The sequence below is a fragment of the Neofelis nebulosa genome, chromosome 13 (genome assembly GCF_028018385.1).
Source record: "Neofelis nebulosa isolate mNeoNeb1 chromosome 13, mNeoNeb1.pri, whole genome shotgun sequence".
NCBI lineage: Eukaryota > Metazoa > Chordata > Mammalia > Carnivora > Felidae > Neofelis > Neofelis nebulosa.
In genome coordinates, this window is record NC_080794.1 from 11950289 (window position 1) to 11974062 (window position 23774).

At 42.2% G+C, this 23774-nt stretch overlaps 1 protein-coding gene across 11 annotated transcripts in view; it reads left to right on the plus strand.

The window, feature by feature from the left end:
- Window positions 1-23774, plus strand: part of RNLS (renalase, FAD dependent amine oxidase) — a 322949-nt gene that overhangs the window by 225191 nt on the left and 73984 nt on the right. For 7 of the 11 annotated variants that reach the window (XM_058696301.1, XM_058696291.1, XM_058696295.1 and 4 more), the window contains one exon: window positions 3784-3959. The exons of 1 other annotated variant lie outside the window; for it this stretch is intronic. In XM_058696301.1, the coding sequence (XP_058552284.1) occupies window positions 3784-3959 (176 nt within the window). 3 more of the 11 variants (XM_058696293.1, XM_058696297.1, XM_058696300.1) reach the window with 3 other exon arrangements.

Genomic DNA, 23774 nt, shown 5'->3' on the forward strand with positions numbered 1-23774 from the left:
CTAAGTAATTTCCAAAATTAGTTTACAAAACATGAGTCTTAAGATTCAGAAAACCCAGTGAAGTCAAAAGAGGGAAGCAAAAAAGAAAGTCCCACCTCAAGATAACCAAGTAAAACTACAGAACCCCAAAGGCAAAGAGAAAACAATAGAAACATCCAGATATGAAAGAAAAGTCACCTGCAAATGACCTGCCGTTGAATGAAGAGCTGACTTCTTCACAACATCAGTAAAAGCTAACCTATATGAACAATATCTTTCAAGTGCTGAGAGAAGATGTTTTCAATCTGTTGTCACATGCCAATCTTTCGCAAATGAGCATCACATAAAGACACTTTTAGAGCAGCAAAAGCCTTCAACAGAACCTCATTGAGGAACTTCAACTTGAGATACAACATGGGAAAAGGAAAATGACCCTGGAGACAAGATGTGAGATCCAGAAGGAAGCTGTGGACGGATAAATATAAACAAACATTGACTGTACTAAAACAAAACTGAATATATATATATATATATATATATATATATATATATACATACATACATAAAATCAGAATTAAAGTACTCGAGGGTTCTTATATGATTCTGGAGAAACTTTGACTTTAATATGGATGCTTAAGTCTGTGGATAGTCCCCAAGTAACCAGGTTGTTCTCTCATTGCCATGCAAGAACTGTTTCGTCTTGGGTCTTAAATTCCTTCTTTATTGTTCTTCTTGGACTGGATGGCTAAATGGGAGGAGTCTGGCAAAACACCATCGCTGCCCCTGGTAGTTTGACGAGCCCCCCTAGAACACATAGCTGGGTGGGAGCACCCTCCAGCTTCTCAGCACGCGGCTAGCCTTCACTGTCCGTGGAAGCGTGCCATCGATGAGTGAGCTCAGAACCCCAGCTCTTGTGCATCAGAATGTGCACCCAGAAGTTTTCTCTGTCTGCGGGAAGATTTGGCACCTTACGGAAGAGGGGTGGTATTGACACCCCCTTGTCGAACAAGCCTTTCTGAATCTATTACCTAGTAACGTAAATAACATTCCCTGAGGCAATAACGGGTAACAGGATTTTTTTTAAGTTTTATTTTTAAGTAATCTCTACCACCTGGGTGTGGCTCAGTTGGTGGAGCCCCCGACTTCAGCTCAGGTCATGATCTCCTGGTCTGCGGGTTCAAGCCCCTCGTCAGGCTCTGTGCTGACAGCTCAGAGCCTGGAACTTGCTTCACATTCTGTGTCTCCCTCTCTCTCTCTGCCCCTCCCCCTCTTTTGCTCATTCTTTCTGTCTCTCTCCCTTCCCTCTCTCTCTCAAAAATAAATAAACTTTTGTTAAAAATTAAAAAAAAAAAGGGGGGGGCGCCTGGGTGGCTCAGTCGGTTAAGCGTCCGACTTCGGCTCAGGTCACGATCTCGCAGTCCATGAGTTCGAGCCCCGCGTCGGGCTCTGTGCTGACCACTCAGAGCCTGAAGCCTGTTTCAGATTCTGTGTCTCCCTCTCTCTCTGCCCCTCCCCCGTTCATGCTCTGTCTCTCTCTGTCTCAAAAATAAATAAACGTTAAAAAAAAATTAAAAAAAAAAAAAAAAAGAGCCCCAAGCTCTACCGACTGACCCAGCCCGGAGCCCCATGGGTGACAGGCATTGAGGCTTTGCAATCCTTGGTCCTCCCCTCTGTGAGGTATCTGCAGAATGTACCCTGGCTGGTTAAACATTGAATGTTCAGAGATGGTCCCTGTGCTTCCTCTTTCAAGCTGTTGCAGCTATGGTGAGGTGAAAACAGTGGACAGTCTCCTTGCCCCTGTATTCGCTGCACAGATTCTGACACCACCTGTCCCTCCTCACGCATATAAAAAAATTTAGGTGCACTCGCTTCCCTTTCAAATGCTTACAGCATATTTTGGGACTCCCTTCCCTTGTGTTTTGCTGTAAAATTCATACTCCAGTATGCTCCGAGCAGTGGAAGAAGTGAAGTACTTAAAAAGATAATGCACACCCACCATTTGGGCAACACCAGAGAACTTTTTCTTTTGTACATATCTGGTTTATTGCTTCTCGTCTCATACCTCACATTTATGAAGCGCCTACTCTGGGCCAGAAATCGTGGCGAGCACTTCACGTGCGTTACGTTCCATAGTCCCCACCGCAGACCTGTGTGATAGGTACTAACATTCTGATTTTACAGCAAACAAAACAAAAACCTTGAAAGGTAAAGAGAGTAAGTGGGCATATAGCAAGCAAGTGGCCTATGTTGTTCAACGGGTTGTTTTTTTTTTCTTTTTAATGTGTAAAACTGTACAAGCCAACCTCCAATAGATCATTGCCGTAGCCTTTAGAATCCTAAATTAGAATTTTCAGAGTCGGGCTTGCCAACCCCTACAGTACCTAATACACATTAATATTTTGTGTCGGCAAGGGGTGGGGGGAAGAACCAAATATCTTATTGTTGTTTTCATGCATTTCAGATCTCTTACTATTTTCCTCCCAACTTTCTCTTCTGTGTGATTTAAACAAATAATAACAACAAGCGAACTCTTAACGTTCCTGCCAAGACTGTACTTTTTAATGCCTTGGTCACTCTGCTGTCAGCTTAAAACTTCATTTGATTTTCTATATTCTAGGAAAGAGTGAAAGGTACAAAGTGGATGTACATTATTTGAAATTTTGAAAATATAGCAAAAAAAAAAAAAATTGACGGCAACCAAAATTGGGAAGTATCTCCATGTCATGAATGAGGGAGCTTTTTCTCTTAATGCTATGAGGTCAAGCCCATTTTTAGAGAGAAGCTTGATTTTTTTATGTGGTAAAGATATTTTACTTTATTTTATTTTTTTAATATGTATTTATTTTTGAGACAGCGAGAGACAGAGCACGAGCCAGGGAGGGGCAGAGAGAGAGGGAGACAGAGAATCCAAAACAGGCTCCAGGCTCCGAGCTGTCAGCACAGAGCCCGACTCAGGGCTTGAACCCACGAACCGTGAGATCATGACCTGAGCCGACGTCAGATGCTCAACCCACTGAGCCACCCAGGCATCCCTAAGATATTTTATTCTAATATAATTTCAACAAAATATTTTGCAATCCATTTAACATAAAATTAATACATATTTACTGCACATCTACTTTGTTCTCAGAATTTAAGGAGAATATAAGCTATACGTAATAAACAGCTTCTGCCTAGAGAACATATAATTTAGTGGATAATTTATACTGATAAATTTGATTATACTCAAGGCAGAACTTATTAGGTGTTCTTCTTCTCCTTCCTCCCAGTTCTTTAGCAAGACCTAAAATTTGTTCTTTAAAATACGTTGGGGTGCCTGGGGGTTCAGCAGCTAAGCATCCGACTCTTGATTTCAGCTCAGATCGTGATCTCGTGGTTTGTGAGATCAAGCCCCGTGTCAGGCTCTGTGTGGACAGTGCAGAGCCTGATTGGGATTCTCTCTCACCCTTTCTCTCTGCTCTTGCCCCCAAGTTGTGCATGCACGTGCACACACACACACACACACACACTCCCTCTCTCTCTCTCAAAAGTAAATACACTTAAAATAAAATAAAATAAGATGAAATGAAATGAAATGAAATGACATGACATGACATGAAATAACATCGTAACTCTGTTCTCTTCGGAGAAACTTGACTTTGAATTTCAGAGGTAGCCCAGTTTTGTGGCCAGAGATTAGACTCTGTTTTTCTTCTGTTGTATTATCTGATTACAACGATTTACTCTTAAACCCGGTTTGAAACGCTGACAGATGCTTCTGTGTTACCTGCTTTAAGGTGCGTCTTTGTGTCCCTCTCATACCAGAGTCATCAGAAGTGGGACCTTCCCTGGTGGTTCACACCACTGTCCCATTTGCAGTCACATACCTGGAGCACAGCACTGAGGATGTGCAGGAGCTAATCTACCAGCAGCTGGAAAGCATCTTGCCAGGACTGCGTCAACCAGTTGTCACCAAATGCCAGAAATGGAGATATTCCCAGGTAATCAGAGAATCCAGGGGTATGGGCACAGTTTTCTTAATCAAACCGACAGGGTCAGCAGAACTGATGATTTTTTTTTCTCATCTTTGCCACTCTGTAGTAAAAGAAATGGACGATCTGATCTCTGGGGCAAATATTTGTTAGCCTCGTACATGGCTGTGAACTTCTACGGGTCTTTTTAGCCTGTTATTTCCCAATAAACGATGCACGCAATTTCCCCTGGGCTTATGTTCAAAGACTAGCATCTCAAGACTTATACACCCTGAAAATATGGGGTTTCCTATTCAAGCAAGGCAGGTTGTATATCAAAATGCAGCTGTTTCTCTGGGGTTTTTCTAAATCAGTACTGTGGTTATATAGAAACCACTTGAACCTCCCCAATTTTTTGCAATATGTTAGATTAACCTTGTTAGTGTATTTCGCTACCACAATTTTCATTTTTGTTAAGTTCCCACTTTGGTTTTGACTGCCGCAAGCAGGGTTCTTTGGGGGACAAAGGTGAATACCTGTAGAATTCAGCTACTCAAGCTGTTTTTCAGGGTTTGATCAACCTGCTGATCACTCTACTGGCTCAGACTTCAAGCTCTTTAAGTAAATGTTGACTTTTGCAACAACCTCTGCATATTCCAACAGAAGTTTGTGAATATTTGTAGAAAAAAATCTTTTGATCTGTAAACTCAGTTGTAAAGCCATTGGGGATAGTAGAGTGAAGGTCAGAGGGAGGAAAGGAGCGGTGACGTGTCTTCCCCAAGATTTCTGAGCCTGTTGATTAACCAATTTATCCGCACTATTGGTTACCCAAAAGCAGTATTGTGAGAAATTGCAGCAGATTTTGTATATTTTAAAGGGCTATCCAAAATCAGAGGAAATGGTAAATTACTTCCTAAAATATGACAGCATGTCTGTGTGTTTACCCGTGTCATCTGAAGTTCAATTATACAGTGAATCTTTGGGGAAAATATTTACTTAAATAGATCATGGTCACTTTAGAAGACTTTCCTCTTTCCTTCTAAAAAGCATTGAAAGATCCCAATAGCTAATGTCTTTAAGTGATACTTAATTCCATTTTAGGTTGACTTGAAAAAGAAGACAGGGAAATCATCTTGTCGGTATAATTTGAAGCTAGATACATTACACAGTCATTTGGCAATTTATAAATATTCCTTGAAAAGAAACAATAGTTTGTGAGTTTCTTCTTGTGATTTCTGCAAAATAATAAACTTAAAAGATGGGCTCAAACCACCTTATGTCTTCAAATTTAATGCGTTAATAGCAATAGATTTGTCCTAACCACAAAATGACCTATTCAAAGTTGTGCAATATCACAAAATTTAATAAAAAAATATCTGAACACAAAGTACATCCAAGCCGTAGCAATGATTTTTATTACAATTTGGATGTTCTCTCTTGAAATTGTCCCAGTGCGTTTACAGCTCTGTGTCATGAAATCTACATTGGCTGCAGAGTCTAAAAGGGAGTGAGCTGTTTCATTTAAACTTAGAAGCTTGCATTTTCTACTCTTCTCCTTTCTACCCTTCTCCTAGTAGCCTGAGGGTACAAAGCATAACATTGTCATTTGTGGCAGAAATCTTGCCCATATTGTGAAATAGACGATAGGTAGATAAGTAGGTAGGTAAGTAGATGGATGGATGGATAGATAGATAGATAGATAGATAATCTCCCATACCACCTTAGAAAAAGGAATAGGAATGACAGGTCCAGAGATATAATAAGATTTAACTAGTTTTCAGTTATTGTTCCCAAGGGAACATTTCTCCAGTGCTATGCAAAGGTCCGTCATAACCTTTGAAACCTGACATCAATGTAAGCACCTGTTATTTCCTCACTGTCCCGGAACACCTGAGCTACCTTCAACAAGTTCATGGATGTATGTGCATGACTATGGTCTACCATATGCATAAATGGAAAGGGAGGATTGTGTAGGGACAGGGACAAAAAAGAAAGAGGAACAACCAACTTGTTTGGAAGTTTCCTTCATTTCTGAGCAGCAGTGTAGTCCCCACAATGGGGAGATCCCACCCCTATTTTCTTCCAGCCTGGATCCCACCCTATGTTTCTTTTCTTCCTCTTCCTCTCCTGTTCCACCCCAAACATCTCCTATCCTTCACACTCTAGCCTCTTCCTTTTCTACCCCCTTGCTGCCAAATGATAAAGCTCCTCAAACCCTCATTTTACAAAACCCTAGAGAGACCACAGGATGGGTGTCCCCTACACCAGGCAGCAGTGAGTGGTGTGGATTCCCCATCCTAGACCCCTCGGGATTGGCTCTTTATCTCCATTCATTTTATCTTTTCCCTTTCTTCTCTTCCTTTGCATCCCTGCGCTGCATCCTGGTACCCAGTGGCTGTGAAGGGGAGGGGAGAAGAGGGAAAGAGAGAACAATGATGAGTACCCAGTGTGACAGCCCAGGAGCTGGGCCACTGCGATATGTGATCCCATTTAGTATCGGAAGTAGTCTGATGAGGTGGCTAGCTTTAGCCCACTCTAGCAATGAGAAAACCATGAAATGACCTCCCTAAGGTCCAATGACTAGTCATGACAAAGGTAGTCTTCCCAGCCTCTCCGTCCTTCCCTCCTCTTCACGGACCTTCTGTACCATACGGCTGTGGCCACAAGCCTCCACAAGCTTAGTGGAGGAAACGACATAAATTTATTACCTTAAGTTCCGGAGGTCAGAAGTTCAAGACCAGTTTTGAAGTGTGGGCAGGCTGTTTTTCTCTCTGTGGTCTCTAGGAGAGGATCCATTTTCTTGCCTGTTACAGTTTTTACAAGTTGCCCACATTCCTTGGCTCGGAGCCCTTCCCGCACCTTCAGAGCCAGCAGCAGCCGGTCAAGTCCTTGTTGTGCGTCACTGTGGCCCTCGCTTTTGCCCCTACTCTTCCTTTGATGACCTTGTGATTACTTTGGGCTCTCCTAGATAATCCAGGAAAATCTCCCCATCCGGGGTCCAAGTGATTACCAACGTTTATTCCAGCTGCAACCTTAATGCTCCCTCAGCATTCACAGATGCTGGGGATTAGGATGCGGCCATCTTTGGTAGGGGCAGCATGATTTCTGTCTACCACACCCTCTTTCCCCCAGACTTCCCTCAGTAGGTTCCTTTAGGAGGCAGTACCTCCTAACCTCATCAAACCTCTGGGGAGAGCATCACCCTTTAGGGCTCAAGCCACTCCCAGGAAGTGGCTGCTCTCCCATGCCCAGGGCTGCCTCTAATGTGACTTGCCCACAGTGGCAGGGGGCAGTGAAAGATGTCTGCTCATTATTCATCTGGCTACTCATTTACTCAATAAGCACTTAACAAATGCCCTCGGCATGCCTGGGACTCTGCTCATAGAACCCTGCAGACGAGGATTTGCTGATGGCCTTCTCCTAAGACACGAAGTTGAATTTTTGGTCTTGAGTAAGAAAACGGTGCATTCTTGTGGGCGCTGCTCTGCCGGGAGAAAAGTGGCGGATGAAGGAGGAAGGCGTGTGTGAAAGACTTGGGAGCCACTCGGTTCCTCCCATGTGGGTTTGAATAACACGCTTGAATAGGTGGTTTGAACAAACTTAGCGAAGCAATGGCAGGTTTTCCTGGTTCTTAGTCTTCCCGTTGGTGCTCTTTGCCGTCCATAATTGAACTGTTTATCCAGTTAGTATAACTTGATGTCTAAGCTGGGATGCATTGTGTTAAGATTTCTGTAACTGGTGTGATATATTAGCCCTTTCAGGAGGAGAGTAATAACTAAAAATGGCTTCCGGCATGCCTGGATGGGACGTGGTAATCAGTTTGAGGGCCCCGAAACTCACTCCTATTTGCTGTGCTTTCCCTTGTTCTGGGGGTCATCATGAAGCCTTTCTCAAACTATAGGAAATGTCTGATTTGCTTGTGAGTAACTCTGCTTTTCCCCACATTCTTTAGTCCCCCAAAATACCAGTGGCCCTTTCCCCCACTTTATTTAGCACACCCACGGATTATGTTCTTCAAAAAAAACAAAGCAAAGCAAAACAAAACAAAACAAAACACTGAATGCGTTTTCAAATACCAAGGAAATCAATCAGGAGAGGAATTCAAGGGGAGGGGAAAGAGAAGAGGGAGGTGGTGAATGAATGAGTACATCGGTATCTTTGACAAAATACACGGATGCACATGAGGCTCTTAAGCTTTTGCGGCACGATTAGTAGTAAGGTATCTTCTGTAGTTACGTTTCTTTACGTGGCCCTTTGCCCTGAGATTATGCCTTCTCTCTCCCCAGTGGCAGTCCATTCATATTTTTTTAGAAGAAGCATGAGTTCTTTAAGAACCTGATAAAAGCTATGAGCATGGAGGTTCCCATCATTTCAAAATATACACGTACACATGACCCCAAAAATTGCATACAATTATGAGGATTTATAAGCAACCAAGGTCCTCCCTCGAGTCCAGCATTAAGAGCACCTGCTATAAATGTTATACTAGTATGACCTGCATAAATCAAGAGCCCCTCATGGCCCGGTCTTGTGTTGCGCTCAAAGAAACACGATTCCGCAACCAAAAGAAATTTAAAATACGGGCATACCTTGTTTTATGGGACTTGACTTTAGCGTGTCACAGATACTGTGTTATTTACAAATTTAAGATTTCTGGCAATGCTGGGTCAAGCAAATTTATCAGCACTGTTTGTTTGTTTGTTTGTTTGTTTCCCAATGAAATTTCCTCACTTCGCGTCTCTGTGTCACATTTTGGTAATTCTCACAATATCTTCAACTTTTTCATTATTATATTTATTGTGGTGATCTGTGCTCAGTGGTTAGGACTCACTGGAAGCTCAGATGACGGTTAACATTTTGTACCAATAAAATGTGTTTAAATTAAGGTATGTACATTTTTAAAGACATGATGCTATTGCATAATTAACTGACTACAGTATGGTATAAACATAACTTTCATACGCGTGGAAAACCAAAAAAAGTCATTTGAGTTGCTTTATTGTGATAATCGTTTTATTGCGGCTTTATTTTTAGAGCCTGTGGCCTTAGCCACCACACAGCACAGCCCATCTAAAAACAGATACAGGGGCACCTGGGTGGCTCAGTCAGTTGAGCATCCAACTCTTGATCTTGGCTCAGGTCATGATCTCACGGTTCAGGAGATCAAGCCCCATGTGGGGCTGTCAGCACAGAGCCTGCTTGTGATTCACTCTCTCCCTCTCTGCCCCTCCCCCACTTGCACTTGTTCTCTCTCTCAAAATAAATAAATAAACATTAAAAAAATAGCAACAGGGCGCCTGGGTGGTTCAGTCGGTTAGGTGTCCGACTTCGGCTCAGGTCACGATTCAGCGGTTCATGAGTTCGAGCCCTGCATCGGGCTCTGTGCTGATAGCTCGGAGCCTGGAGCCTGCTTCGGATTCTATGTCTCCCTCCCCTGCTCATTCTCTCTTTCTGTCTCTCTCTGTCTCTCTCTGTCTCTCTCTCTTGCTGTCTCTCTCTCTCTCTCTGTCTCTGTCTGTCTCTCTCTCTTTCTCAAAAATAAGTAAACATCAAACAAAAACCTTTTCTTAATAAAATAGATGGTCAATTTTGACACTTTTCTTTAATGTTTTTATTCTATTTATGTAACTCAAGAAATATAGACACTTACATTTGTCTGTTTTAATGGGGCTGGTAAGCTGATTCTAAAAACATTTTAGAGAAAGCTGGTACACCTCAAAGACATTGGCCAGTGCACTGTCACAGATTTGAACATACAGCCTTCTAGGATAGGTACTTTGAAAAAGAAATAATCATTGTACAGTAATCAAGTACATCCCATGTGTTGCTTTGTAGTTTATTTCCACGATGGAATCATGCTCTATCGCTCATCCTGTTCCTGGTCCTGTGATTTTTCCCCCATATCTGTGCTTTATAATTTCTGGATTTTTAATGAGGCGATTATGATCTTGGGCCTTGGAGTCAGACAGATTTAGGTTCAAAGCTGGGTGCCTGGTGTGCTCTGAATGGGCTAGACTTGATGCTCGGAGCCCCAGGGCCTGTGTGTGAATGGTGACATCTGAACCTACCCCACAGCGGTTGACGTTGGGACGAAAGGAGACAACACAGTAGAAAACGTTTACTGCAGATGCCAGGACAAAGCAAGTTCTGAGCAGGTTTTACTACACAGGGATGGCAAGAGGAAGAAGGGAAGGAGTGGGGTCATTTTTTCCTAGCTTAGCTCGTGCGTCCCTTGTTTTTGTTCCTTAACTCCCTCTCTTCGTGGCCACATGCTGTCCTCCTTTTTCACTTCTCTTACTGTCTTTTCTGTTTCTCTCTTTTCTGCACTCTCCACTTCAGTTACGCAAATAGCTGTGGACAGGCGTGTTTCTGAAGGAGTGAGTCAATGCCAGGGGCTGTGACAGTCACACCATAAGGACTGTTGAATGACATCAGAGCAAGGTGAGACCAAAGAGGTAGATGTCTATGGATGCAAGGAACTCTTTGTCAATTAGTTCTTTGGTTTTTTTTTTTAAGTTTATGGATTTTTCAGCTTCTTGCCATTTGTTCCCAGACAAACTTGCACATTTTTTAGAGTTTGGTCGTTTAGCACACTTATGCCATGAGTCAACATTTCCTGGAGTGAAATTACGGCCACAAGAGCACTCTTGCCGAGGTGCCATAAGTTTACGGTAACATACGGAGTGCCCAAACAGGCCCTCCGGGATCAGTGGACTATGGCATGACCCAATCCGTCAACAGCTAGTCATGTAACAGGTGTCAGTCCTAAGCATTCCATTGAGTAATCTCCCACATCTTTGTCACTGGCCCCTAACTAATGAGTTGCTTCAGTTTATTATGAGGTAGCTGCATATAGGTGAGATCATTGGCTGAGAAATTCTGGTCATTGAATTAGGGATGTACAGTCACAGTTTAATTGAAGTTTATATGAGCAGAGATTTCCCCTCTTCACAAAATTCCATATTCTGTGAGCTATTAAATGTTTTAACACATGCATTTAATTAAATCATTTTTTTCTTAAGTACTCATGAGACTAATCCTGCCTGTATTCAGTGTGACGCTTTTTCAGAAGAACTAATTATTTTGAGCAGCATTGCTTTATAGAAAGCTTTTTAAAGCAGTCTGTGTCATTTCTCCTGGACAAATGCTGTATATATTCATCTGCAGTCAGTTTTACTACTTAAAACTTGATGGCAGATGTTATTTATGGGTGTGGATACCCTGAGAGAAATAGACCCTATTCCAGCACATTTCCATAAAGGGTAAGTCTCCTTGGTCTTTAGGATAGACATCAGTATTATGCTATACAAACAGCAAACAAAAGTTTTGCTGACATACGCTATTATATCCACATTAGAAACTAATGATGTACATTTGGGGTGCCTGGGTGGCTCAGCTGGTTAGGTGTCTGACTTCAGCTCAGGTCGTGATCTCAAGTCCGTGAGTTCAGGCCCCGCATTGGGCTCAGAGCCCGCTTCGGATTCTGTGTCTCCCTCTCTCTCTGCCGCTCCCCGCTCATGCTCTGTCTCTCTCTCCCTCTCTGTCAAAAATAAATAAAACATTAAAAAAATTAAAAAAAAATTTTTTTTGAAGAAATTAATGATGTACATTCATGTTTCCATTTCACACACATATATTGAGCTCCTACACTAAATCAGACATCATACAGCTTTCTGAAGACTCAAAGACAGCTCCCTTCCTTCAGGGAGCTTCCTATATAATCAGGAAAACTGACCAAGAAGCAGATAACCATGATATAGCACAATTTGCTGAAAGAAAGGTGTGTATAATATTCTCTTGAACGCAGAGTGGTTTGAGGTGAGAGTGGTAATTCGTAGTTTCCTAAGAGAAGATGTGTCTTGAGCTGACTCCTACAAAATGAAGTCAAACAGGCAAAGGGAATGACGTTAGCATGATATTCTAGCAAGACATGCACTTTCCCAGAGGCAGGAGAGTGAAAGGTGCACTCTTTGTTTGTACCTAGGTCTTTGCCATCATCTTTTATAGCATTTTTAGAAACATGACAGTGCACATCATCATTTTATTACACTGTGTGTGGTGTGTGTGTATTCATTATATATTCTATATATATTCGTTCTCTCTGTGTGTGTCTCAAAAAAGTCGTTTATTCATCCCCTACCCCACTCTGTGTAGCTCATCGCGCTTTGTACTTAACTCGCTCAGTCTCCATCCACCCTGTGGAGGGTCTGCTTCTCCACTGCACAGACGACGTGGGGAAATAGAGGCTCAGTCCCTCGTGTAAGGCTCTTCCCCTGGGAAGTGGCCAAACTGGGGTTCAAACACAGGCATTCAGACACCTCACTAGACTGCCAGTAATTGCTTGAGCTCTGGCTTTCCCCCAATTATGACACATTCTTCTGTCATCGTTCTTTCGCTGCTGTCAGCTACAGATAATAGTTAACATTTTTGCTCTGGTTTTAGAAAACACTTTTATATTCTTTTCATTTGATCCTCATGACAATTCTGACAGATCAGGAAGTAAATATTACTCTCTTTGCTTTAAATGAAGAAACCGAGGCTCGTGGCTCATGGTTTTGCCTAACGTGATGCCACTAAGAAGTCGAAAAATAGAAACTGGAACATCTCATTTTAGATTCAAAAACCCATGACTCGCACTGTGTACAGAAACGAACTAAACATGGATCATAGACCATAAAACCTTAAACTATAACACTTCTAGATGAAAACACAGGAGGAAATCTTTATGATCTTGGTTTTGGCAAGCATTTCCTCGATGAGACACGAAAAGCAGAAACCATAAAATAATAAATTGATAAATTGGGCTTGATGAAAATTTAAAACAATGTCTTTGAAAGACACTGTTAAGAAAATGAAGTGACAAAACACAGACTTGGAGAAAAAACATACATGTGATAAGACTAGTATCCAGAATATATGAAGAACTGTCACAAGTCAGTAATAAGAAAACAAATGACCCAGTTATTTAAAAATGGACAAAAGATTTGAAAGAGCACTTCACTAAAGAAGAGATAGAAATATAGCCATGGACATGTAAGAGTTCTACAATGAAAACTATAAAACATTGCTGATAGAAATTAAAGACTTAAATACAGGAAAATACACTGTGTGTTCATAGATTGGGAGACTTACTTATTTTTTTAAGTAAACTCTGTGTCCCTCGTGGGGCTCAAACTCATGATCTCAAGATCAAGGGTCGCACGCTCTATCAATTGAGCCAGCGAGGTGCCCCAGGAGACTTAATATTTTTAAGATGGCAATATTACCCAAAGTGATCTACAGATTTATTGTAATTGCTATTAAACTCCCACTGGCTTTTTCAGAAATACCCCAAAATTTGTACGGAGTTGCAAGTGACCCCAAATAGCCAAAACAATCTCAAAAAAAGAAAGCTAGAAGACTCATACCTTCTGATTCCCAAACTTACTACGAAGCTACCTTAATCCAAACAATGTGGTAATGGCATAAGAATAGACATATAGATTAATGGGATAGAACCACGACTCTGGAAATAAATGCACACCTATGATCAATTGATTTCTGGTAAGTTTCCAAAAACATTCAATGGAAAACAACAGTCTACACTGTGGTGGGACAACTGGATATCCACATACAAAAGAATGAAGCTGGACCCTGAACTCACACTGCATGCAAAAATTCACCCAAGTGGATTAAAAACCTAACTGTACAAGCTAAAATCATAAAAATCTTAGAAGAAAACGTAAGGATAAATATTCACCCTTGGCAATGGTTTCTTAGACATAACATCAAAAGCATAAGCAAGAGAAAAAGTAAATAACATGGACACAACTTGTGTCACATCAAAATGTCACAACTTGTGTGCATCCAAGAATTATCAAGAAAGTAAAAAGATAACCCATAGAATGGGAGAAAATATTTGTGAATCACTTATATGATAAGGGTCTACAATCCAGAATACATAAAGAACTCTTATAAAAACTCAACTGCAAACCATCAAGCAATCAATTTTAAAATGGGTCAAGGACTTGAGTAGACATTTCTCCAAAGAAGAGATACAAATGGTCAGCCAGCCCGTGAAAAGATGCCCAATATCCTTAGTCATTAGGGAAATGCACACATTAAAACTGTAATGAGATACCATTCACACCCACTAGGATGACTGTAATTTGAAAAAAAGGAAAGAAAAAGGAAAAGAACAACTGCTGGTAAGGATGTGTATAAACTGGAATGCTCCTGCCTTCCTGGCTAGAATATAAAATGGTTTGGACACTAGAAAACGGTTTGGCAGTCCCTCAGTAAATTGTACATAGAATTGCAATATGACCAAACTATTTTCCTCCCATATACACAAAAGAATTGAAAACGTGTGTTCAAACAAAACCATATACACAAACACTTAAAGTGCTATTCACCATAACTAAAGATGGAGACAGCACGGATCCATCATGGACATGAATGAATAAACAAAATATGGCATGTCCATAAGATGGACTATTATTCAGCCATGAAAAGCAATGAATATACCTCAATTAAAAAATCAGTTGTTAGGTGGGAAATATGTCTTCAACATATTTCTAAGAAGAAGACCTATGGGAAATTATACAGAAATATACATATTAAACATTTGAAGGACAAAAAAAGGCAATGAGACACTGATAGATGTTACAATGTGGACGAATGTTGAAACCATCATGCTAAGTGAAAGAAACCAGCAGACACAAAGGCTACATCTTGAATGATTCCATTTATATGAAATGTCTCGAATAGGCAAACCCATAGAGACAGAAAGCAGATAACTGTTTGCCAGTGGCTATTATGGATAGTTACAAAAAAGAAGAGATTGGATGGCAAGTAAGCACACAAAAAAATGCTGAACATCATCGGTCATCAGGGAAATGTAAATTAAAACCCCCATGAGATGCCATGGAACACCTAGTAGAGTGGCTCAAATCAGAAACTCTGAAGGTACTGGGCACTGGCAAGGATGTCAATGGAATCCTCACGTGTCACTGCGGGAATGTGGAATGGCCCCACCCCCTTTGGAAAAGAGTTTCACAGTTTCCTACAAAGTTAAATATACACTTACCATCTGACCCAAGGACCCCACCCTTCAGGATTTATCCAAGAGAAATGAAGGCATGCATCCACATAAAAACTTATTCGCAAATGCTCATAGCAGCTTTATTAATAATTGCCAAAAAAAAAACAAAAAACCCTGGAAACAACCCAAGTATTAACCACCTGGTGAATGGGCAAAAGGTTGCACATCTGTAAATGAAAAAATACTCAGTAATAAAATGAAGCAAGCTACTACTATCTACAATAGCATGAGTGAATCTCAGAAGCATTATCTTAGCAAAAGAAGCCATGCTCAAAGGCTGTCTATTGTATCATTCTACCTGTATGGCTTCCTGGAATAGGCAAAATTATAGGGACAGAAAACTGATCAGTGGTTGCCAGGGGTTATGACTGGGAGAAGGGAATGAACTACAAAGGGGCACAAGGGAAATGTGGGGGGCGGGGGGGCGGGGGGGTGGGTGACAGAAATGTTCTTTATATTATATTTGTGGTAGTTAACACGACTGTGTATACTGTTGAAATTTATAGAACAGTGAGCATAAAAAGGGTGAATTTCACTGCATATAAATCACACCCAATTAAGCTGGTTTTTAAAACCCCTTGTTTTTTTATCCTCCATTATTGTCTCTCTGAGGAGCACAAGTGTTGATCCTTTTAATTTCACAGTATTAACAGTGGAAAGGAGGTTGTTTCTGCATCCGAAGATCAAAATGGCGGCAATCTTTTGGCCAAAATTCTCGCAGCGCAAACAAAAAGCTGTTGGGTCCGTTCAGCACGAGTGAGGATCAGAAGGAAATAATGGCCATTCTTCTGGGTCCTCAGGAAGAGGACGGGAAATGGAGTGGGAGAAGGGACAAGGATTGAACTGGTGGGGAATTGAACAGCTGTTAAATGGGGGAGAAGTAGTGATTAGGCTCACTTGAGTAGGAAGGATGATTTTAGATGTATGTCCAGACGCACAAATCGAAAGCATGTTTGGCCCTCTGCATCCTAGGATCCCGAGCAATCGGATCCTTTGAGACACTGTGGTGCAACATTTATATTTAGGCAAAAACAAAAGGATCCCGATCTGGTAGATCACCTCATGGCTAGGAAGTGGTGTCTGTGCCCTCAGCCCCCTCCGCAGGCTCGGTCACTGCTAGGAACACGCCACATGTTGGAAGAGTTAATGCATGCATATACGAAAACTTGCTGAAGGGCAGGACAATTTTCTATTAAATTAAAAACTCTAAAGGGGACTGTAATGCGACTGTTGTTTTGTCTGTTACTACTGCAACAGCACTAGAGAAAACAGTATCTCATTCTTTATTGTGTACTTGTGAACAACTCCTCATCGAAACAGACCGTTCCGGTGATTCCTGGACTTTGAAAGGTAGAATAGATCTAAACAGATTTAATGTGGACTTCAGGAACGGAATATACAATTTCAGCAGAGTGCGTCCTTCGCAGCTGAAGCCCCCACTAAAGCTGCCGCGTGGATCATATAATTGATTTGTGGCACTTTCTGCCTGCATCTACCCCATGGTTTATTAAAATAGAATAGACAAATACCAATAAAGTGAAAAGCTCCACTGAGAATTGGCCAAACCACATCACTTTCTTCCCATATAGGGTATTCCAACCAATAGTCATTTTACAGCGGCTCTCTGTAGTACCAGATACGCAGCCCCGCAGCCAGGAGCCCACAACACAGGCAAACTTTCCCCTAAAGCGCGACAAAGAAACGGGCTTATGAAATCACCATTAAATATAATAGAACACCAGAGAGACGAATAGAACCGGAGAAAGATGAGATAATGAACATAACACGTAAGAACCAATTAGAAACGTACCATCTCTGCGGGAAAGCACCCGTGTGTTGATAAAGCTCTTTACGAATATTAAGTACTGTAACTAAGATAATATAGGACTGAGAGCCTCAAAAATCAGTGGCCAAAAGGAGTGCAATCTTTTTTAAGGAAATATATCTAAAAATAGACGAAGCGGGATAATCGGCACTCCAATTTATCCTGATTATCCCAGTTCTCAGTATCACTTATCTTCAATAATATGCAACGTATGGTTAAGAAATAACCCATATCATCACTTTTCTTAATAATACAGCAAATATATTCCATATGTGTATGATTTCTGGCTGCGCCACAAAAATCTGAGCACAGAGAGTTGACTGTTCTATGAGAGAATTTTTTTTTAATATAGACATAGATTGGCTAGGTCACCCAGAAAAATTGGTTTCTTTTCTCCCTGACACCTATAGCTTTCTAGAATGTATTCGCTGTGTCCCAGGAAAGAAAATTATTTAAAGGATTGTTTAGTAACTATGTCTGCACAGGCTCACTGCAGCTTTGACATTAAACTGGAAATATCATGGACCGTGTCACTAGGGTCTCCATTTTTTTTTTTTTATTTTTGGGACAGAGAGAGACAGAGCATGAATGGGGGAGGGGCAGAGAGAGATAGGGAGACACAGAATCGGAAACAGGCTCCAGGCTCTGAGCCATCAGCCCAGAGCCTGACGCGGGGCTCGAACTCACTGACCGCGAGATCGTGACCTGGCTGAAGTCGGACGCTTAACCGACTGCGCCACCCAGGCGCCCCAACTAGGGTCTCCATTTTTAAAAATAAAGGCAGGGGTACCTGGGTGGCTCAGCTGGTTAAGGGTCCAACTCTTTGGCTCAGGTTGTGGGATCGAGCCCTGCATTGGGCTCCTCGCTGATGTGGATCCTGCTTTTAAGATTCTCTGTCACCCTCTTCCCTCTCGCCTGCTCATGCTCTCTCTCTCTCTCTCTCTCTCTCTCTCTGTCAAAATAAATAAACATTAAAAAAAGTAAAGACAAACATCTGTAGATCCTATCACACACATATGCATATTCATACGTACACGCTCATCTAGTGATATCTTACACACTTCCCAGGTTGTCGTTAACAGTAAGTAGCATTTTATAAGGTGAAGCTGAATTGTCTGGGTGGGAAGCCATTTTCATTCGCTCTTTGAAGTTCAGGCTGATTCAGACGTTCTTGGTGACTTTGCCTGGTACCTACAAAAGGTGAGCCAGACAGAGGCGGAGAATTCCGCTTTCGGGCCATCAGAACAAGGAGTCTGGAGCCCGAAGGGTTGTCTCCTGGACAGTTCAAGTGCTAAAGAACTAAATGACAACTGGCAGGTGTTAAGTGTTATAGAAGAGAAGGAAGTAAATAGCATGATAACTCAGAAGGTAAAGGAAGATTTAGAGACTGAAAAACCAAAGGAAATTATTTTCATAGAGAGAGAGAAAAAAAGTTCCTCCATGTTTAAAGACCTTTTGAATTCTGAGACTTTAAAACCTTCGTAAGTTCTAATTAGTTTTTTTGTTGGCCCACATGCACACGTCCTTTGAGCAAACATTTATTCAACAGCAGCCACGTACAGCGGAGTCAGAGATGCTGGGAATACGAAAATGAATAAAACAACCTTGGTAGCTCACGATTTCTGAGGACACACAAGGCTTTTCAGTAACAAATATCTCTTACCAAACTGCATTTTAGTGAGTTAAGTGTAGAGGAATCAGCAACATTTTATTGTATTTCCATTAGTTCCCAAAGGGACTTTTATAAAATAAAAGCATAGAAACATTACATTTTTAATTTAGCCAATGGAACACATTTTTTTTACTCAAGAAAAAACCAATGCTCAGGGGTTGATAATATTTTTCACAACTGACCCAACAATGAGGTCTCATCCTGCTCTGAGGCCCTGGGCTGGATCCTCATTTATAAATATGTAAACAGACGTTTCCACTAACATCAGCACAGTCCCTGGTCTCTCTTCTTTTGTTTACATTTCTCCCTGTTTTTTGTAAACAGGCATATGATAGATGCTTAAAATCAGTGCCTTGAGAATATGGTAGGAATGGGGAGATGTATACATAGAATCAACACAAACAACATTTTCTCTCAAACAACATTTTCTCTCTAGGGTCATAGAGTGTGAAGGCAGACATTTATTCTACGTTTGATTAAGTCTTTCCCCATCCCTATTTTTCCCTGCAGCCCTGTGTTTACTACCCAAGTGTTCAGCCACAGGTGAACAGAGGAAGAACGTGTTACCCTAGATTGTAGTTCTGTTTAGATTAATATTTGGCTGCAGGAGGGGCTTCACAAGTTTCTGGGAAATGAGTCGTACACGAGATTTTATCCCATTTTTTAAAAACTGCTCATCCACTCACCAAGTCCAAACCAAAGGTTATGCAGTGTTACCTGAGATTCCTGGTGGTTTTCCAAAGCCTCCCCTCTGCCCTTCCCCCTCGTGCACCCCGGCTTTATGGAAAACAGTCCAAGCGTTTTTATTTCATGGACCGGTAAAATCCCTCTAAATGTCTCGGGAACCAGTATAATATTGCTCTCTTTGCGTTCTGCCCTTAAGAATTTGAGAAGCACAAACACAGCCTCCAGAATTTAATGGAAGGGATAACCAAAAGAAAAAAAAAATAGTAAAGATGTAACCTCATACCCGATTTATAAATAGAATACATTCGGCTCCATGAAAAAGCTCATAATTCTCCTTATTTTTTTCTCTTCTTGCCATAGATTGACTTTTGGGAACCACTGCCTTTGAGCTCTGCATCGGGGCTATAAAAGAATAAGTTAACCAAATATTCCATTTCTGCTGTTTATGTACCATGGCATGGGTTCAGGTTTATGCTGGCGGCCGAGGAGAGGAAGTGAGGAAATGTATGAATCAGCCCCACTGCATCTCAGCCTTCCTTGCTGTTCTTATTGCCAGTGTGGTCAGTACCCCCCACACACAATGGTCTGGGGAAATGCCCGCAAAAGGAGATGTTCACTCAGAGTTTGCCCCAACCAAGTTAGTGTGCATCCAGGAGACAATCAGGTTTCCCTGGACTCCGGGGACAATGGGAGGAAAGAGACGCCCTCAGACATTGAAATGGATAGAAATCAATTTAAATATTCAGTGTGGCTATCGAAAGTGCAAGTGATGCCTCAGACATCTCCATTTGTCCAGACTCAGGCATCCCACGTCCAATTAACGTGACCCTCCGGAACGTAATGTAACACAAGAGAGTCATAAAATTGCTCAGTCTTTTGTAGCACCTGGGTTTTTTTTTTAATGTGAATTATTTCAAATGCAATTGAGAAATAGGAAATTAGGGTCATAGGGGGATCGTATTGGTGTCGTACGTGTTTATGTTTTCAAGTGACCGGGGTGAGTTTTCTCACAAGCAGAGACGAAGCTTTGGCAAATAGGAAAATCTAAGAAAAAAAAAAAACTTGAAAAATCTCCGGAGGTGCCTTTCTTTAGGGCAAACGGTGGTTGTCACAGTGGCCTTAACAACTGTTGGGGTTCCTGCCACGGTCAACTCTCTGGGGAAATTGTTAAGTGCTAATGAAGAATTCACAAAGATGTCTCCCCTTTAGTGAGATGACGCCTCGATGAAGGCTCCCTCCTCGATATTTTAAATTTAGATCAAAATGGTCTCTTTTCGGAGCAACTGTCCCCCGGGACCCACATCTTGGAGGAGGAAGCGGAGTTCAGGCTGCAAAGGTATCACCAGACGCAGAGGCTAGGAGAACACTCATTGTGCTAGTCACTTTACTAGGATGGGTATTGTTTTTGTGAGTGCTTGGGTCAGGGTTCTAGCAGTTTTGGAAGATCTGTTCCAACTCTGCTTTTCCCACAAGCCCTGATACTTGTGATGCACAGATTTGCAGCATGCAGCTGTAGCCAAAATGCGTGCCTTGTATCTTCACCCGGCAGTCAAAGCCCCGGTGTGACCCGTGGAGGGATGACAGTGTGGAGGGAGGTTAAGAACCAAGGGCTGTAGATGAAGATTAGAAGATTATTAGAAAAAATTAGAATTGGGCCCCTGGCATCGTCCAGAGGAAATAGCTCCTGATGTGCTCCTAATTCTTGGCGTTGAAACATGTCCAGTTTAGACAAAGGCGATGCATCAGACTATCCTGGCTTAACGAGAAAAGAGAAAACAAAAAAAACAACAGCGAAGAATATTTCATTCACTTATTTCTAATTCCGTGTTTGCAGTCTTCTAACCCAGGATGGGTTTACAGGATTCCCCCTCCAGTGCCAACTCCGACAGACTGGTCGTGGCTGCCTGAAGCAATGAGGTGGGAAGGATGCTGTGGCCACTTCTGGGCTCAGTGGGAGAGAACGCCACAATCAATTAGTGATGGCTGCCAGAAGTTGGCTCGCGGGGTCACGCCGATCATCTAGGACACGGTTGAGGAGATTTGCCCGCCCGGTCCTGGAATCGGTACATTTACCTGTGTGAAGGAGCAAGTCGATTCTCTGCTCACCGGTCTGTCTCTGTCAGTTTCACTTGAGCCTGCGCCTTTTCTTGGGGTTTGGCATTGCTCTAAACCAGCAATGCTGAAGACCCCAGTGTCTGGACCCCGAGACGCCGTTACCAGGAAAGGCCCTGCTTAAAGAATCCTGTTTTTCATTAGCGTTAGACTTGCCATGCATTTGCTCACATTAAGTACTCACCAAACCTCTTCCCTTCCCCCATTTTGTATTTGCCATTATTTCACCCATTGTGAGATGCCACCAAGTCGGTATGCATCAGGACACATCAGGAGGTTGTTTTCACACGAACTTAGCGATTTCGGGTGGTGTAACGTGGGACCTCCTGCCACAGCAGCCCCTTGATATTTTAACGAGCAGGTTATCTGAGGACCATTTGAGAAAAGCATATGAGTCGTGGTGGCTCTCACCCTCAGAAGACCACTCCTTTCCACCGAAGAGAAAGTGCATGGTTCAGAACTTGCGAGACAGGTATCAGTGGCTCCCAGAAAATGCGAGCATGGGGGTGCCTGGGTGGCTCGGTCGGTTAAGCGTCCGACTTCGGCTCAGGTCATGATCTCGCGGTCCGTGCGTTCGAGCCCCGTGTCAGGCTGTGTGCTGACAGCTCGGAGCCTGGAGCCTGTTTCAGATGCTGTGTCTCCCTCTCTCTCTGACCCTCCCCCATTCATGCTCTGTCTCTCTCTGTCTCAAAAATAAATAAACGTTAAAAAAAATATAACAAATTAAAAAAATAAATAAAACACTTTACTTAAAAAAAAAAAAAAGAAAATGCGAGCATGAACAATTCGGTGGGTCACCCATGTAAGAAATGTCACGTCACCCGTCACCCACGCTCTAGGAGGCGCAGGGGACGGACGATGTGGGGAAGACCGTGGATGTGGACAACTCTGAGTTAAAGAGCAGAGAGGTCACACTCTATATGTGAATACGTTTTTGGAAAGGCCGAGCCTGTGTTCCCCTCTTATTTCCTTTCTATCTCGGCATAAGATCTACTTGTAGATAAGTCTAAAAGAGCCTTTCTAGTAAGTGTAAAGCTTGGTGCCATGTCGCCACCATTTTCCGTCTCACTGGTACTTAAAATATTGGTGCCTCATCCAATCGAAGGTGCCTTAGATCCAATGAAAGGCGGTATAATTTGCATTCGTGACAAGTGAGGAAATGCAGTGTTAAGAGCCTGATTGTTTAAACGTTGTCCTCATTTTCTTATCAGGTTGGTTGCACACCTAAGATTAGACTCTGTGAGACCTCAGTTCTTGCCCAGCTCTGCATGGATATCACTTAGTGCCGTGTTTCAGAAAGGTGGGTTTTAAGCAACCAAATCTTGGGCTGGACAGTCCACTAGAATGAATCAACTTAAAATATAGCCATGCTCTCGGCCAAACAGCAAGATCGTTCTGTTTGGATAGACGTCTGACAGCCCGAGGACGGTCTTTTGCTGTCAGCTTAGGTGTGGAAGGAAGAATGTGCATAGTCATGTGTGTACTGGAATTTTTTTTTTTTTTTTTTTTTTTTTGCTAATTATCACCTTTGCTTTGTTGCTAATCGCCATTTTGAATTTTTCTTTATGTTTATTTATTTTGGGGAAACAGAGAGAGAGGGACAGAGCATGAGCAGGGGAGTGGCAAAGAGAAAGGAAGACACAGAACCCAAAGCAGGCTCCAGGCTCTGAGCTGCCAGCATAGAGCCCGACACGGGGCTTGAACCCGGGAACCATGAAATCATGACCTGAGCCGAAGTCAGATGCTTAACCAACTGACCCCCCACATGCCCCGGTAATCGCCATTTTGAAGTCGCTGTTAGCCTTCTTGTCTGTGCCTCTCTTTTCATCTTTAATGAGAACACTTTTTGTGTATATCATTATAGCTAATAAGCACGGTACGAAGAAACAGGTTAAACTGTATAAAAATGGACAACATTTAGCATTCCTGACCTACAGAATCAGCAGCTTTGTGTGATTCCACTTAATACATGACGCACAAGATGTTCACATAAAGCAGCTCACAGCCCGAGACGCGAGGAGAGGACAGCCCTTCATTCATCATTATTGAGAACATTCTAAATACAGTATCTCTTCCATTTGAGCTGCTCCCAGCCCTGTGGGAGCCTCTGAATAACACTTTTTGTGTAGATGGTTCCCTGCGAAGACCTTCATTTGATCAACTGTGTGTACAATATTGTCTTTTTTTAAAACTCAATAAACATTTATTGCACACTTAATAGGGGCTAGGCACCGTTCCCAGACTTGGATACAAGGATTAGTGCATCCCAAGCCCTGCTCTTAGAAGCACACAATCTAGAGGAGAGACAAGACCGGACGTAATTACAGTGCAAACTAACAAGTAACATCATAGATAAAAACAACACCCTGAAAAGATACTTAGCCTGCCTCTCAGGGCACGAAGACCTCAGAGCAGGCGACATTTGTGTTAGTTCTTGAGGGATGAGCAATTTTCTTGGCAGGGAAG